This window comes from Canis lupus, chromosome 24 (assembly GCF_011100685.1).
Source record: "Canis lupus familiaris isolate Mischka breed German Shepherd chromosome 24, alternate assembly UU_Cfam_GSD_1.0, whole genome shotgun sequence".
NCBI lineage: Eukaryota > Metazoa > Chordata > Mammalia > Carnivora > Canidae > Canis > Canis lupus.
The window spans coordinates 47,584,850-47,601,010 of NC_049245.1; the positions used below are offsets into that span (position 1 = coordinate 47,584,850).

General features: G+C 56.0%; 2 protein-coding genes across 4 annotated transcripts in view; one reads left to right on the forward strand and one right to left on the reverse strand.

Moving 5' to 3' along the window:
• Positions 1-5,219, reverse strand: part of DIDO1 (death inducer-obliterator 1) — a 49,451-nt gene extending 44,232 nt beyond the window's left edge. Inside the window, exon 1 of one of the 2 annotated variants that reach the window (XM_038572817.1) lies at positions 5,050-5,219. The gene's annotated coding sequence lies outside the window, so the exon portion shown is untranslated. The remainder of the gene's footprint in view (positions 1-5,049) is intronic. The other variant, XM_038572822.1, reaches the window with a different exon arrangement.
• Positions 5,220-5,745: 526 nt separating this feature from the next.
• GID8 (GID complex subunit 8 homolog) lies at positions 5,746-16,137 on the forward strand. Of its 2 annotated transcripts, none has more exons than XM_038572824.1 (5): positions 5,746-5,904; positions 8,080-8,209; positions 9,199-9,395; positions 9,930-10,127; positions 10,796-16,137. In XM_038572824.1, the coding sequence occupies exons 2-5, from the start codon at positions 8,092-8,094 to the stop codon at positions 10,967-10,969; spliced, it is 687 nt and encodes a 228-aa protein (XP_038428752.1). In that variant the 5' UTR covers positions 5,746-5,904; positions 8,080-8,091; the 3' UTR covers positions 10,970-16,137. The 2 variants fall into 2 exon arrangements, with proteins under 2 accessions (XP_038428752.1, XP_038428753.1); XM_038572825.1 differs by having other exon boundaries at positions 5,751-5,958.
• The last annotated feature ends 24 nt before the right edge of the window (positions 16,138-16,161 follow it).

The following is a 16,161-nucleotide window of genomic DNA, read 5'->3' on the forward strand; positions in this document are numbered from 1 at the left end:
CGCTGTTCGCTCGGGCCCAGCACCCACAGCCCAGGCAGGCTGCGGAGGGCCGCACACCTGCTCCCAGCATGGGGCGCCACGCCGGGGCCTGAGCGCAGGCCCGGGAACCCCGTGGCCCTTGTCAAGCGGCAGAACGCGGCCGGTGTGCAGCAGAGCCAGGGGCCCGCGGCCAGCGTGCTGCTCGGAGGACACCTGCAGGCGCCGCGATCCCGTGGATGCTGGTCCTCCGAGGAGGGCCCCGCGCGGGTCCCCGCCGCTGCGACCCCGCGAAGGGGTGGGCTCGCCGCTCTCCCAGCGCCCAGATGCGGGGAGAGGGGAGGGCCGAGGCCGCACAGGGGCAGGTGCGAGAGGAAAGCTGCTGGAGCCAGCAGTGACCCGGGGCCCCTGTCTGCACACTGGGGCCCGTGTGCTGCGGGAGGGGCAGATCCTAGGAGCCTCCTCCATCAGGAGCCCAACGGGGTAACCAGCGACAAGGCGACGTCTCTGCACCCAGCCGTGTACGGTGGCTGCAGGGATGAAAAGCAGCGGACAGGGACTTGGGACAATCTCTAAATCGATGTACAAATAACTGTCTACGAGACTGGGCGCGGATGGAGAAGTGCCCTGCCCTGCCTCTACCCTCTCCAGAGATCCTCAGACAGAAGTGCGAGTATTTTATGTTCTCTGCTGTGACAAGGCCCTGGCTCTGCTGCCTTCACAGGAGTGCACGGGGTCGTGTTCATGTACGAGGCTCACTACCCCCACCTTGCCCAGTGGTGCCTGTTACTCTGAGGTGTTGCACTGTGAGTTCCGTGAAAAATAAAGTTGACTTCAGGAGAAATCAGTGTTTTAAACACTGTGGGGCATGAGAACTGCATTTCCTTTCTGACTGCTTTCATCTCCTAAGTCTCTAAAGGAATCCACCCAATAAAAAAAAGGCCAAAAAACGCAGTGCCTGTTAGAGATTGACAGAAAAACAGTTTCAGAGAAAATCAGTTGTACCTATGTGCGCCCTAGGCTCATCACCCTCCATGTAACAGCGGGGAAGGGGACCTCCCTGAGATGCAACAGGGTGGGTGGTCATCACCACCAGCAAGTCTCTGGCGGGGGGGGGGGGGGGGGGGGGGGGGGGGGGGGGGCGGGGCCTCAGGAGCACAGCTCTGCCTACAAGGGCTACAGGCTATCATTGAAGAGATTTATTTCCAAAATGAAAATACTTAAAAAGTGAAAGATTGCATGAACTCAGGTCTAAAGGTAGCTTTCTGGATTTGCACAGAACAGAAATACTGCATACATTAATTCCTCCTCTTGCCGGCTCACAAAACCACACTGGTGAAGGTGAGCAGGAGCATTTGAAAGAAATCCCAACAGGAGTAACAGAGACTTAAGCCATCCGAGATTTCAAAAGGACACCCAGAAAGTTTTATTCCGAATCTTGACCACATCAATACACATAAATTACCCTTCCAATACCACAACTATTTCTGAGTTCCAAATCAAATCAACCATTGCTAAAATGTAGAGATTCAATGAGAAATAACATCTTCCCAATCTGTCTACAGAGATGGGAGGCCAAGGACGTTGCCTTTTATGGATGTACAGAGAAATGAAAAATCTTAGGAGTGTCAGACATACGAAAGTTCCTCTCCTTCCTGCGGGACCCGTTCCAATAGAAAGTAAGCATTTCAAGAACATAAGAGAATTTTAAAGTAAAGAAACACAAAAATTTTACAAGTGTTTTTAAAAAAAAAAAAAGAAAGAAAGAAAGAAAATGTGGATATCAATTGGAAAAATCTCTTCATTCACCACTTCTATCACCCAGGCACCAGATCACGATCACATGACTGGGATTGGGGGGAGGGGCAAGGGAATCCTCAAAGCTTATACAGATATAACTTCCCAAGTTAACTATGCAGATATGTGTTTGTGCATATACATGTGTGCTACCTACATACTTTCACTTTAATTAAAAAAAAAAAAAAAGCCAGTACGTGTATATCGACTTCTTCACCAGCCAGGTGTGAAGGGTATACTCAAATTCTGTATGAAATGGTATACGAACAGCACCTTGATGGGGCAAATTAAGTCGGTCACTCAGGCGTGCTGCCTGTGTCTGCTGGTACGCAGTGGCAGGACTGTGTGGCCCCCAGCACCCCACCTGTTTCAGGAAGCACCTTGTTGCACACAGTTCAAAGGATCAGGAAATATGTACTCATAGGTAAAATACTCATGCAAAGAAACCCAGAATCAGTGCTTTCTGATTTGCTAGTACAGTCCCGAAAGAGAAAATACAATCAGGCGAAGAGGGAGGGGAAGGGGCCACCGCAAAAACCTCATAAATATGCTTCACTGGGTCTCAGAATTCAGCTAAGACACCCAGCACCTGAATGGGTGCAGCAGAGCTGAACAATCATAAAATTCTTCCTTACTCTTTCAACACTTTCACCAAGAAACTGAACACACCGTAAAAGGCTAATGCAACGGAAGTTGACCTCTTGGTGCTGACTGCCTCATGTTCCGATGACTCTGAGCAGCAACTGGTCAGTTTACATATTATCCTTGAGAATTAGTTTGTTTTCACCAAATCTCTTTCAAAGCAGGGCATTCAGTGTGTAGGGGCTTGATTTTATGCTTTTGGGTTTTGCAAATAAGATAAAAACATCCGCGGAAATGCTGTCATTCTGTAACACACAGCCCACAGCCTGGTTATTGAGCAATCCAGGATTTGAGTAAAGGCAACACTGTGTATTTTATTCTTCAGATACTCCTCCCTTTTCAAAAACACTTTTAATGCTCTCGTAAGCCTAGTAAGTGTTTAACACTCGTCTGTAAAGAACCGCTAACCTATTACAAGGGAAGTCTCCACCTGGGCTTGGAGGATAGTGGAGGTTCTGGCCACCTGGCTGCTCCCCTTCCACAGACCCTCCTATTTCCTATCAACTGGGCCAATGCTCCAGGCTGTACCAAAGTGGCCCACACCCTCGGTGCTCCCCCACACCCCCAGACACCTAGCAGCACAAGGGGTCTTATGCTGGCGCAGGCTGGCCTGATCTCCCTTCCATAGGCGCACCTACTGTCCACAGGGGAGCTCATGCACTCCTGGCTGTGCTCCACTTTACCCCTGCCCAGACCTGTTCCCCTAACATCTCCACGGGTGCAAAATGAGCTCACGACTCCTGAACCTCTCTCCTCCAACCAGACCCTTCTCTGGTGTCCCTAGTCCACACGCACCAGCCAGAAGCCTGGAGATTCTCCTTCCCCCTCAGCCACCAAATCTTGTTGCTTCAGGGTTTAATGGGATCAACTTCACCTGCTGCTTGCTCTCCACCTCAGAGGCTTCTGCCAGTGTGAAACTGCTCCCCTCACCCTATTCACCTCTCCACTCACTGTCGTCTAACATTTTCCATTCCCGTGTCACTGTGCTCCTTGCTCTGTCCCCAACGCCTGTCAAGTATGCCTGCAGGACGGCCCTGCCGCACTGGACACCGCTCATCTTCTAGAACTCCCCACTTCTGCAGAACCTGCTAAACCCCCTGGTCCCTGTCAAGCCTCTCTGCTGACTTAATGGAAAACCTCTTCTCTGCATAGGGGCCATCTGGTGCCGTCCTTCTGGATTCTAGACTTATCTGCTCCTCCTCTCTACAGTCTTTCTCTAAGTATGTTTGTTAACTGTCACAGGGTGTCACCGTAAAACCTTCACGTCCAGCCCCGGCTGCTCCTTTCAACTTTAGCCTTGTCCCCCAGGCACCTCCAACCCAGCAAGACTGACCCTGGGCTCCCCAGCCCCCCCGCCCCCTTCTAGCCCACTCGTCTGCCCAGCTGGTGCCACCACCAGGAGCCTCATCAACCAGGCTGCACATCTGAGTGCCATTCACCGCAGGGGCTCAATCGCCAGACTGCAAACATTCCCCCCTCGGCGAAGTCTCCCTGCGTCCACTGTTGCGGAAGCTGCTCTCGATTATCCTCCTTCACTCATTTCCTCCTTCCCGTTCTCAACAGATACCTACGGAACTCCTACGAGGTACTAACGTCTCGGCTCTGGTGCAGCCCAGGTGTGTGTGGCAAATTGCAACGTTATCAGCCATCAGTGGCAGAAACCGGTGGGCTCAGAGCTACGCGGGGAGAGTCAGGGTGCGAGGTGGGCCTACGGGGGCGGTGCGCTCAGCTTGGTCTAGGGAGGGCCTCCCCATCTCCGGCAGTTGGCCTGCAAGTGCTCTGCCCGAGACCCCACTCGAGCACCCGCGAGCACCTGCAGAGAGGTAGGGCGGCTGCAGCAGAGGCAAGGGGCGGGGGCGGGGGCGGGGGCGGGAGCCCTCCCGGCTGCGCCCACTGGGCACGCGCCATCAGGGAGTGCCCGGAGGGTGTGAGGAGCAGGGCACGGGCGGGGGGGGGGGGGCACCGGCCGGGCGCGCGGGAGCCTGGGGGCCGCCCCAGAGCCGAGGGGCCGTCCCCGGGCGGCAAGGCCCACCTCCTCGGGGCACCGCGCTCAAGCTTTCGCTTGCGTCCCTTTGGAAAGAATTTCAAAAATCCGCGCCCCTGCGCACGCGGCGAGGTTGGCATCCGGAGCGGGCACAGGTCAGGGCGTTGCACAGGCTGGCATCACGGGCCCGCACTGCCCCGGCGGCTCTGAGTCGGGAAGCGCGGGCAGCGCCGCCCGGGCCCACCCCGACCCGGCCCGACCCGGCCCGACCCCGGCCGCCCGCTCCCCCCCACGCGGCCCGCGGCGCCCGACCCCGGCCCCGGCCCCGCCCCCCGCGCCCCGGCCCCGGCCCCGCCGCCTCGCGCGCGCCCGCACCCCGGCCCGACCCGGCGGACCCCGCGCCCCGCGCTCCCCGAGGGCAGGCCCGTTTCTGTCGACTCATGAGCCGGCGGGCGGCAGCGCGCTCCCCGCCCCGCCGGCGCCCCGCAGCCCGCCTCGGCCCACGCCGCGCAGGGCTCCCCGGGGCGCGCTCGGCCGCCCCCTCCCAGGCCCGCGCTCGGCGGGCGCTCGGCGGGGGGGCCCCTCGGGGCGGCGCGCAGCACCGGCGCCCGCCCTCCCCCTCGCCCGCGGCCCCTGCCCTGCGAGCTCACACAAGCCGCGGAGAGGAAGCGGGGACCTTCGCCTCCGGCTCAGCCTAGATGTCGCCATCGCGGCGCGAAGTTCCCCCACAACGACACCTCGACGGCGGCCATCTTGCCCGGGGTCGGCCGACGCCTTTTGACTCTCGCGCCAACCCGTAGAGCGAGGGCGCCGCGAGCGCCGTTCTGCGCAAGGACGGAAGCCCGAGTCCCGCGCTTCCGGGCGGCCGCCGCGCCCCGCCCCCTCGCGGGGGCTCCTGATTGGCTGCCGGCTCGGGGCCTGCGCTCGCGCGGTCTCGCGGGAGGTGCCTGGAGGGGCGGCCGCCGGTGCGTCTGCCCTCCCGCTCCCCGCCCCCGCCCCCGCCCCCGCCGCCGCCGCGGCTCCCGCCTCCGCCGCGCGTCCCCCGCGCCCCGCCGCCCTCCCGGCTCGGCCCGGCCCCGCGAGCGGCCGTGGAGACCGCGCAGCGCGGGAGGCGGGCTCCGCCAGGTAAGATGGCCGCGGCGGCCCCGGGCGGCCGGGCCGAGCTTCCCCGGGGAGCGCGGCGGGCCGGGGCGGGGCGGGGAGGAGCCCGGGAGGCGCCGGGGAGGCGCGCGGGGACGCGGCCCGGGCGGGGGCGGGCGGGGGCCTCCCGGGCGCGCACGTCCAACTGCCTCCGGGTCGCGGCCGGGTCGGCGGGGCCCCGCGGCGCCGGGCGCTGTAACCGGGCGTTTATTCCTAAAGGGACAGCGCTTCCCGCGAAGGCTCCGACGCGCAGAGCGGCCGGCCGGGGTCGAGGAGCCGCGAGGAGCCGCGAGCCGCCGCGCCTGTGCCCCGCGGGGAGGACGGCGTTTATGACCACCAGCGGAGCGGGCCCGGAGCCGGAGCCGGTGAGGACGGGCGCCGCCGCCTGCCGCGCGGGGCCGGCTGCCTGTGCGTCCTCGGTTAGTTCCCGTGGACCATCCAGGACCAGGAGCGTGGTCTGAGCAACGCCTGTGCTGGCCTGGAGCCCCGGGGCCCGGCGCCCCGCGTGTGCCCTCTGCGCCCCGTGCGGCACCGTCCCGGCACCCCGGGGCCTCCTCTCCTGGCCTCGCCACCGGCCCGCGCGTCCCTCCCCACGCGCCCCCTGGGCCGTCGGTGCCGCATCCTGGCCTTCACGCCCCTGTGCGGCCGCTGTCACTGTTCCCAGCGCTGAGCTGCGGACCTGTGATCCTGGGGCCGGCTCGCCTTCCCAGCGAGGAGTCAGAGTCGGCCCAAACTTGCTCTACTCCTCCAACCTGTTCCTCTGTTCAAGCCTTCCTCTTCGGCCGAGTCTCAAGCGCTCCTGCTTGTTCATCTCTCTGCATTCAGTCCGGAGCAGGACCGTTGACACGTCCGTAGAACCTTCACCCGCCGTGTGTCCGACCTCCCTGCCGCTGCGCCCGTTTGGTGGCTCCTTGCTGGCTTTGCTGCTCAGCGCTTGCCACCCCGTTTCCACCGTCTAGCTTTTTAATTGAGGGGAGCACTCTCGCGTGTACTTAGCTGGCATTAAGTGAGCCCCGCAACTCACAGGTTACGGGGGGGGGGGGGGAAGAATAGGAAGTAGTGGGAGTGGAGGGCTGCCCAGCTGGTACTCCCCGGGCCTGTGCCTGTCCGCTCTGGAGGATCGTGTCTTTACTTAAAGCAACAAAACGCTTTCTCACGTTCCTGTTTGTTGCCGTTGTTTTTTTGTCCTTTATAAAACTGTCTGGCATACCTGGGCCCTGCTGCAACTCACTTTATTCGTTCAACTGGTTTGTAAGAGATCCATGTGGCTGTGTTCCTATTTTAATTGGTTTAGCAAATTCTCTCATGTCGCTGCATGATCGGAGCCCTTTCTCAGCAATCTTAAAATTCAAGGAGCTCTGAAAACTAAAAGTTCTTTTTTTTTTTTTTTTTAACTAATTGATGGCAAAAATCTGACCAGGTGAAAGCTTTTAATAACTTCTGTTGCACTCAGTGTGGGTACTCAGACGTGTCCCCGGAGAGGTAATATTTAATTGTGGGGTGCTGCCCCAGACTTGCAGTGAGAATGTCATGTGACATAGATAAGTTGTGCCATTTAGGCTTCATACAGTCTGCAAAATTTTTAATTCTGAAACATACTTCCCCAAGGGTTTGGGGCCTGGGATTGTGGTTCTGTGGGCCACAGTTTGTCCGTGCTGCTGTTGAATGAACATCTGGGTGGGTGGCTTCCGTGTTTTTGCTGTTTTGAGCAGTGCTTCTGAGTGGGTGTGTGCGTGTCAGGTGCTCAGTGGTGAGGTTGAGGGTCTCAGCCTCGTAGAATTGCTGGGCTGTGAGCAGCTTGGGTCAGCTCTGCAGAGAGGGCCAAATATGTTTGCAGTTCCAACTGCTCTGACAGCAGCGTCACAGTTCAGGGGAACAACTGTCTGCGTTGACACTCGGTGGAGTCAGACTTCTTAGCGTTGGGCAGTCTGCTGAATGTCTAGCGGCAGACTTCTTGAGGGCATACGTGAAAGAGCTGGTGCTTCCTTAGTGCATGTCCCTGGTGGCTGCCGCCTGTGCTCAGGAGAGAGTTGATCTAAACTCCTCCCTTGGCCTGTAAGGCCTTACTTGGCATGACACCCCACACTCTTGACCTGGCAGTTTGGAGGCACTCGTCTCTTCCTTGCACACATTCTGTCTCCCAACATCTCGGCCTTCTTTCTGGTCCCTAGGCTGCGCTTGGGCTAGGGGCCCTTTACACCTGCTGTTCTCCAGATTTAAAGTATCTTCTCTCTGTTACTTCATACCGTGTCATTGTATTTTTTTTCGTGTCATTGTATTTATCTCTGAAATGATCGTAGTCATCGTAGAATCCTTCAAAAAAAAATTTTTTTTTAGCAGTATAGTTGAGACTCAGTGTTAACTTTCTCACGTACAGCATAGTGATTTGACAACTGTCCAGGTTATGCTGTGCACACAAGTGCAGCTGCCCCCTGTCACTGCACAAGCCTATTGCGTTGCCATTGAGTGTATTCCCAATGCTGAACCTTTCATTCCAGTGACCTTCACTAATTTTTACATCTTTTTTTTTTTTCCTGTAGAAATAAATCAGAATGAGTTATGCAGAAAAACCCGATGAAATCACGAAAGATGAGTGGATGGAGAAACTCAATAACTTGCATGTCCAGCGGGCAGACATGAATCGCCTCATCATGAACTACTTGGTCACAGGTAATGGCTCACAGCAAGGATGCCACCTGTCGAACAAAACTGCCTTTTCGTACACACAGTTGGAACTTTATTTCTTGGTAAAGCTAAGTTGTGTTTGGGTATCATAAAAACACAATGCTGATTTAATGAGTTCATAGATTACCATAGTAAAGATACAGTCTTTTGGAAATGGGATGGTGATTCCAGTGTCTGAGCTCCAAGGCCTGTTCCTTGGCCTTTGACATTTTTACACTTAATGAGTATAACTAAGAATGTGCTGAAGCACATTGAGAGTCCTGGCTAACTGATCTGGCCAGTCTGGTAAATTATACTGGACTGTTTGTAGAAGGCGCACCTAACTCAAAAGAGAAAGGGGGAGGGGCAGAAACACACAGAAAGAAACAAACGCGGTCTGTAACTAACAGTCCTCCTTGGTACTGGGAAGGAAAAGGGTGATTCTGTACATGATCAGAAAACGGAGTTGTTTCAAACAGGTATGAGTCTCCTTCCCGTTGTTCACGGTACCCCCTTCCTGTGAAAGCTGATGAAGGGAATGTCTGCCTATAGCGGGGGTGGGGCACATACCCTGCTTGGATGTTGAAGAGAACTGTGGGCCCACAAAGAGGCAGGAGTGGGAAGGTCCATTCAGCCTGGGAGGGCATAGCCAATGCGTCCCGACGCGCCAGGAGCCCCCTGCAGCTTCTTGGCCTGGAACTGCAGCCCTCTGTAAGGAGCCCGTATGGCACTGGGCTTCTCGGCATTCATTCTCACCCCTGGAGGGTAGGTGAGAGGTTTTTGGGTGGGGTGGGGGGCAGTGGAATACATTCTTTTCATCTTCTGTGTGGAACATAACTAGTAAGCTACAGAGATGTTAATACCAACTCCCTAAGAAGGTGAGGGTCATGTCGAAGATTATTTATTTGATGTGAATGGGCTTTCTAGGGGAGAAAAAACCCTTGCATTAATGTCTTACTAGCTTCCTGAGCACTGAAGATGGTTGTTGTTTTCAGAGGGCTTTAAGGAAGCAGCAGAGAAATTTCGAATGGAATCTGGGATTGAACCTAGTGTGGACCTAGAAACACTTGATGAGCGGATCAAAATCCGGGAGATGATCCTGAAAGGCCAGATCCAGGAGGCTATTGCGTTGATCAACAGTCTCCATCCAGAGCTCCTGGACACAAACCGGTACCTTTACTTCCACCTGCAAGTGAGTTTCAGTTGAGAGATACCTGGTTTGTGGCCACTCCATAAGGCTATATGTGGTGATTTCAGAAGTAACGAAGCTAATTTGCATTTAAATAGAGTATTTCAGTTTATGAGGGGAAGGGGTTTCATTTAGCTGGTGCATTTCATATTTCAGAAGCTGTTTTTTACTTTAAAAATGCTGACTTAAAAAATAAATAAAAAAATAATAAAAATGCTAACTTAGGGGCACCTGGGTGGCTCAGTTAGGCACCTGACTCTGGGTTTTGGCTCAGATCTCAGGGTCATGAGGTCAGGCTCTGCTCCTCGCTTCTCTCTTCCTCTGCCCCTCTCCCCACTTGTGTGTGCCCTCCCTCCTCCCTCCTCCCTTCCTCCCTCTCCTTTCTCTTTCTTTCAAACAAATCTTATTTTAAAATGCTAATTTGATAATTCAGGGATGCTAGGCAATTGTCCTTTGAGTAGAAAGTAGTGCTGCACTGCCGGGCATTGTGTACCTGGGCGTGGGTGTGTAAGTGTGTCTGCCTTTGCCGGTGACCAGCAACAGCACCTCATAGAGCTGATCCGCCAGCGTGAGACTGAGGCAGCGCTGGAGTTCGCACAGACCCAGCTGGCCGAGCAAGGCGAGGAGAGCAGGGAATGCCTGACGGAGATGGAGCGCACTCTGGCCCTGCTGGCCTTTGACAACCCGGAAGAGTCGCCGTTTGGGGACCTGCTTCATATGATGCAGAGGCAGAAGGTAAGACCTGCGAAGGGATCCTCCTTCCATCAGTGAGTGTCCAGAGCCGGACTCAGGAACCACAGTGTGTTGAGTTTGTGGTGACAGAGGCCATCTCTGGCCGTGGGACATGCACTCTTCCTGGCGTGTAATCTTTCACTGCGGGAAGCCAGGAACGGAGCGTTGTGATTATACGATTCTCAGACCTCTTGGTCGGCCTCTCTCCTGTATCTTAATCTTATTCCTGTTCTGTTTGTTTGGAGACTCTTAAAAATAGGTGTCCTCAGCATTTTTACTTCAAATCCCTGTTCCTCTCCTTGCTGGTCTGTTGTGCTGCAGCCTCCGTGATGGCTCGTCACCTCCCCGGAGGGCTTGCCACACCTGTTCCCTCAACGCTGGTTCCGGTGGGACTTGGGTCACGCACACTGCCCTCCACCCCCCAAACCTGGCTGATGGCATTTCACGGCTCTCCAGGCCAGATGTGATCGTTGCTGACCAGACTGTGAGCTCCTTGTGGACGAAAAATGTGTGTTTAACGTCCCCTGGAGCGCCCCCTGGTTACAGGCTACACGTTCATTTAAATAAATAAGCTTGCCACATAAAAACAGCTGAAGTAGAAGATGCACGTGATAAGAGACTCTCTTCCTCTGCACATCTAGTGGTTTTTATTGGATGTGTTTATTTTCTAGGTGTGGAGTGAAGTTAACCAAGCTGTCCTAGATTATGAAAATCGTGAGTCAACACCCAAGCTGGCAAAATTACTGAAACTACTCCTTTGGGCTCAGAATGAGCTGGACCAGAAGAAAGTAAAATATCCCAAAATGACAGACCTCAGCAAAGGTGTGATCGAGGAGCCCAAGTAGAGTCCGTGCTGGTGGCCCTGCGCTTCCCCGGCACGGACTCCTCGGAGCAGCTGTCTGTGACTCAGAGATTTTTACTGCAGTAGAGAACTCTTTTTTCCCCTTTTTCTTTCTTTCTTTCTTTTCTTTTTTTTTTTGACTCGGCATCTTTTTTAAAGGGAAACGTGGCCCTTTTAAGTGCTGGAAACCGTGCAGTGAATGGCACTGTCTCTTTGGCAGTGCAGTGCAGACTCTGTGCGTGCTCTGAAGGCAAGGACGGGCCGCGGGGCGCTCCTGCTGTTTGGCTCCTGAAGGATCACACCCCCGTCGAGTGCTCGGTTAGGAGGGGATATTGTTGAACTGAGGCCTCCCACTCAAACCTACAAAAAGCACTGATCATTATTTTGCTTTGTTAGCTTGTAGGCAGAACATATGTTTTCTCAGCTCTCCCAAGACTCGTCAGGCCTTTGTGGAGAAGTTTTCTCTTACCCCTTGGTTTTTTGTTTTTGTTCTTTCATAGGAAAGACTATATAAATTTGTAAATCCTAATTCAAAGACTTCTTTTGTGTGAGGGCATTGAGTTTGATTTGTTTTCCCTTTTGGTCTGGGTTGTGTGGCTTTTGGGGTGATGTGTGTGTGAGGGGCGGGGCTGTGTGTTTTTTAATTTTTTAAATATATATTTTGGTGCTGGTTGTGGTGAGCGACTTTCCTAGTGGATCAATGAACCTTCTCTTCTAGGCAGTTTTGTTGAAAATAAAGGTTTCTCTTTGATCTCAAGAATGACCAAAATGTCCTCTAAAAAGTTTTAATCATCTCAAACCATTTGTTTTCGGGGCTTCCGTCCTGGTGGTGATGGTGGTGGCATCAGCTAGTTCCTGCAGCCAGAGGGCCGCTTGCCCCGTCTGGTTGGTCTGGTGTGTGTGCTAGGGAGCCGACCCCCGTGGGCGGAGGGGCGCCGGTGCTGACAGGTGTGTGTCGGCTGCAGGCTGCCCTGACCGGGAGCGCAGCAGGTCAGTGTGTGGTCACTGGCTTGTGCTGTGCTGCTTGTGAGTTCACAGGCATCCTGAATCTGTGCTCTGTGCCCTCCCGCATCCCGCCACCAGGGCAGGGGCTGGGACACGGGTGCCCTTGTGACTCGGTGTCTCGGCGTGGGGCAAACACGTGCGCATGGACTCACTGCAGGGTGCCCCGGGCATGATCCTGTAGGGCGATCCTTACAGAGCTCCTGACGGACCCCGCAGGCCGAGGCTTATGGAGGTGGTGCTGACTGTGCCCCGGGGCGCAGGGCCCGTGTGGCCATGGGTGGCTCCGGCCCATCGTCTGGTGGGAGCTGCCCGCTGCCGCAGTGGCTGGGGCTCAGTTGCCCTGGGCAGATCCTGGTCCCAGGATGGAGTCTGGCAGCAGGGGCTTGGCGGAGGGAGGTGCCCAGAGCCACTGACGTGGGGAGCGTGCTTCCATGACCAGAGAGGTCAGGCAGGCCTGTGGAGACGCCCGTAGGTCAGGTGGTGTGCCGCTGATGGCCGGGGCCATGTCCGCCGTGAGCCCGTGGGCCTGGGCATTGTCGCTAAGTACTGGGACATCAGCTGTTGGCCCACTTCGTGTCTGCCTTCCGCTTGCACGTGTGCTCTGGGCGTAGTGGTTTGGAGCGGCGGACAGGCGCCTGCCCTGGGTGGTGACCGAGGCAGAGGCAGGGCGGTGCGGGCTCTGTGGGCCCTCCCGGCCTCTGACTGCCCTCCTGCTGCCCTTTTGCTTTTGTGAGGATGAAGGTGGGGGTTCTCCTCGGCGCCCGGGAGGGAGCACGTGTCCCCTCCAAATGTGACCTTTCTTTGGGGCCGTTTCCTCTGAGGCTTGAGGGTGACAAGTTGGAGCAGAAGGTTTTAACCCTTAGGTAATTAATTAATCGTCGCCTAGAGCAGGAGCTGGAAGAGAAGCACGAGCAGAGAGGTGTCGGTAACGCTACACGTTTGAGACGCACCAGAGAATTCAGCATGCTTCTAGTGAGTTTTTCTTAGTGTATATAAGGCCCTTTATGTGCATAATTAATATACGATCCCCTGACACGCTCTTCACATGAGAGGGTGTGAGATGGGTAGTGACGGGAGGTCCTGTACGCAGGAGTCACCCCTGAACCACCAGGGCCCAGACGGGGCTCGCCTCGCACCGGTTCACCTGTCGGGCCCATGAGTGACGTCACGAGTAGGTGCTGACGCCAGTGCGAGCTGGCTGTGGTGCCACGGGGACCCTCAGCTGTGCCCTGTTGTCCTCGCTTCTGTCGGCGGCTCTGCGCTCCTGCGCCGCCCCTGACTGGGGACCTGCTTCGGCAGGAGTGGCTTTGCCGCCTCCCTGCGGTCTCTGTGTCTTCAGCAAGCACACTAAATTAAGCCATTTTGAGATAATGAACATTAAATATAATTTGATTTTTCTTTCTCTCCTTTGGATCTCGCCATTGTGTTTTCTGCAATGTAATAGTTTACATAGTTTATTCTTTTAATGTTTTCTTGTGGAAAGTGCCTTGAAATAAATAAAATTTGAGAATATTCTGTGCTCCACGTTCCTGATACCACGAAGTTGTGGGAGGGCTCTTTCCGAGGCCTAGGGACTATTGCAAGTCCAGCGAGAGCTGGTATGTTTTGCCATTTGCGTTAAGGTTTGCAGGTTCTAGAAAAGGTATTTGAGATGAGCGTCTCCCGGGCACGGGACTGAAGGCCGTGTGTGGGGCCTCGGGGACGAGGCGGCGGCTCTTCCCCGCAGTTGGGACGAGTCCTGAGGAGGGTGTGTGTCAGGCGGCGGGGGTCTGCTTCCCTCTGTAGGGCTAGTTGTGGGACCAGCCCTTCTGGGTTTCAGAAGGAACCGTGCACAGTGTATGTTGAAGACCGTGGTGTCCTTGGGGCCACGGAGCAGGAGCTGCTTCCGGGAGTTGCCGTGGGGTCCCAGCACGGACAGGAGGCCGAGCCGGGCGCGGGGCCATGAGCTGCAGGCCGCCCCGCCCCGGAGCTGAACAGTGCGGCTCTCCGCCATGTACTCGGATACCTTGTGCTCCATTGCTACAGCGGGTACGTTTCCATTTCAGAAACGTGATGCTTTTTCAGATTTGAGAGTCAGTCGTGACATCCGCACCGGTCATGTGACTGTGGTACCGCTGTGACCCACTGCGAGCGTCCTCGCTCCCCCGGTCTGAGTCCACTGTATTCCCGCCGGCATGGGTGCCCGCCACTGCGTCCTCTGAAGGATGCAGAATAGGTTGCTTTTGCTGCCTGTTCTTAATTTCATGGTAAAACTTTTCCTATTTTTCTCAGAGGGGTCACCACTGGGTCTCCTGTCCTTTCCCCACCAAGAGTCTCCAGTAAGAATAAGTTAGATACGCTGCACGTTCCATTGGCGTCCATCTGTCAGAACTGGTGGAAGGAAAGTTTAGTTTCACGCATCTTTATGCTTTGCTGTCCTGTCGCCCTCTGACCAGCTCCGTCTGGTGTCACTTGTGCGTGCGTGTCAGCGCGTGCTGTGCGTGCGCCGTCTGAAATCTGCCATCCGTTTTCTACAGCCTGTCGCTTTTGTGAAGGAGATAGATTGGGGCCACCACTGCATGATTTTAACCTGAAAACTTATTTTTTAAAAAACTTAGAAATATTTGCAGACATTCAAAGTAGAGGGGCTGCTGCAGTGAGCCCTGGGGCCCTTCTCCCCGTGCGTCTCATGCCACGTCTGGCCGGGGCGTGCATCCCACGCTGTTGGCTCCCATAGCACTTAGTGCAAAGGCAGTTGCGGGACCCCCGACGGAGACTTGGAGTGACAGCTCCCCAGTGCCTTCTCGTGAGTGCAGAAGAGAGCATGCCCTGGGCTGGAGCATGGCATCCTGAGCTGTAGCCCTCATGGTGTTTGGACTTTGGAGAGGGGAAAGGAAGCCTCCCTGTCACTCCTCCCCAGGTGGCCGTGGCATCTCAGCCCTTCTTCATGCCAGCAGGAGGCAGTGCAGTGGATCCTGGTGATGTATGCGCGCAGAGCGCTGGGCGCTTGGGTTTGCACTCAAGACCCCCTGAGGCGTTTGGCAGGAGCCACAGCCCCTGGCGCGGGAGGCCTGCGGTCTTGGATGTTGTGCCTTAATTCTGAGATACCATCCAGGCACTTGTCCCATCCTTGTGATTTACTTCTGTGGATGTAAACGCAGTGTTTGAATGGGCCTTGGGCCTCTGTGGCTGTGTGGACTCTGCAGGGGGCAGGTGTCCTGAGCCGCTCTGCCTCCGCAGGATGCCAGGCCCCAGCTCCAGCCGCCTGAGGTCCTTGATGGGGGCAGGGAAGGGTGGTCTGGGTGAACTGGTCATCCTGTCCCTGCACCTGCGGGCCAGAGGTGTTTCTCGTTGCAGGGAGCATGTGGTGGGGCCGAGACTGATCTGCAGTGTGGGAAGTCTCCCAGCTGGACGGCCAGGTTGATGGGTCCATTCTGAACATGGCACAGAAGAAGGTCTATCGGACTCCTCTATACTCAGCTCCAACCGAAATCATTGGCAGAAGCAGTGAGAACCGGGGACAGTGGGTTTATCCTCGTGTTCCTTTCCAACTGGCTGCACTTCGAAGCAAGTCACGCTGCAGCCCCCTGCCCCTGTGGACGGAGCCCAGGCAGGCGTGCTCTGTGCTGTGGGACTCCGCCTCCCTCTGGAGCCTGGGGATGAGGAGGTGCTGTCCACTGCTGCGGGGACTGCTGGACTCGGGTGCCAGAGCACTGGCTGACTGGGACTTCTCCCCCTGGACATGTCCAACGGATGCTCGTGCGAGCAGGGTCTCCTCTGCCACAGACCCTCGCCCCGCAGCATCACGCAGCCGGGTTCTCCCACCTGGCTTCTGAAAGTGAAGCAAGCCTGAGGATCATGGAGGACTCCCGGGCCGGGCGGCAGGGGTGTGGGGGGCGGGGGCAGGCAGCGGAAGCACACAGACCCGGGCGGGGGCGGTGGGGGGGGGGGGTTGCTGCTAGTCCCTGCAGGGCTCCAGACTCACAGGCCCAGCGAGTCCTTCATGTCTAGGCGTCCAGGCATATGTTTACTGTGAAACAGATGTTGAACAGCAGTGTTTCCAAGACTCAAATAGTGAACTCACCAGCACTTTGAAAGGAATGCACTGTTCCAGAACCTTCAAGAATTCCACATGTAGAACCTATATCGGATTAAATTCATTTATTATCATAAAGTTAATCTTTCTGATTTCCAGTGCAATCATAGTTCTTT

Coding starts and splice junctions, on each gene's coding strand:
- GID8 (XM_038572824.1), top strand. CDS start 8,092: ATGAGTTATGCAGAAAAACCCGATGAAATCACGAAAGATGAGTGGATG. Junction 8,210..9,198: donor CATGAACTACTTGGTCACAG/GTAATGGCTCAC, acceptor TGTTGTTTTCAG/AGGGCTTTAAGGAAGCAGCA. Junction 10,128..10,795: donor ATATGATGCAGAGGCAGAAG/GTAAGACCTGCG, acceptor TTTATTTTCTAG/GTGTGGAGTGAAGTTAACCA.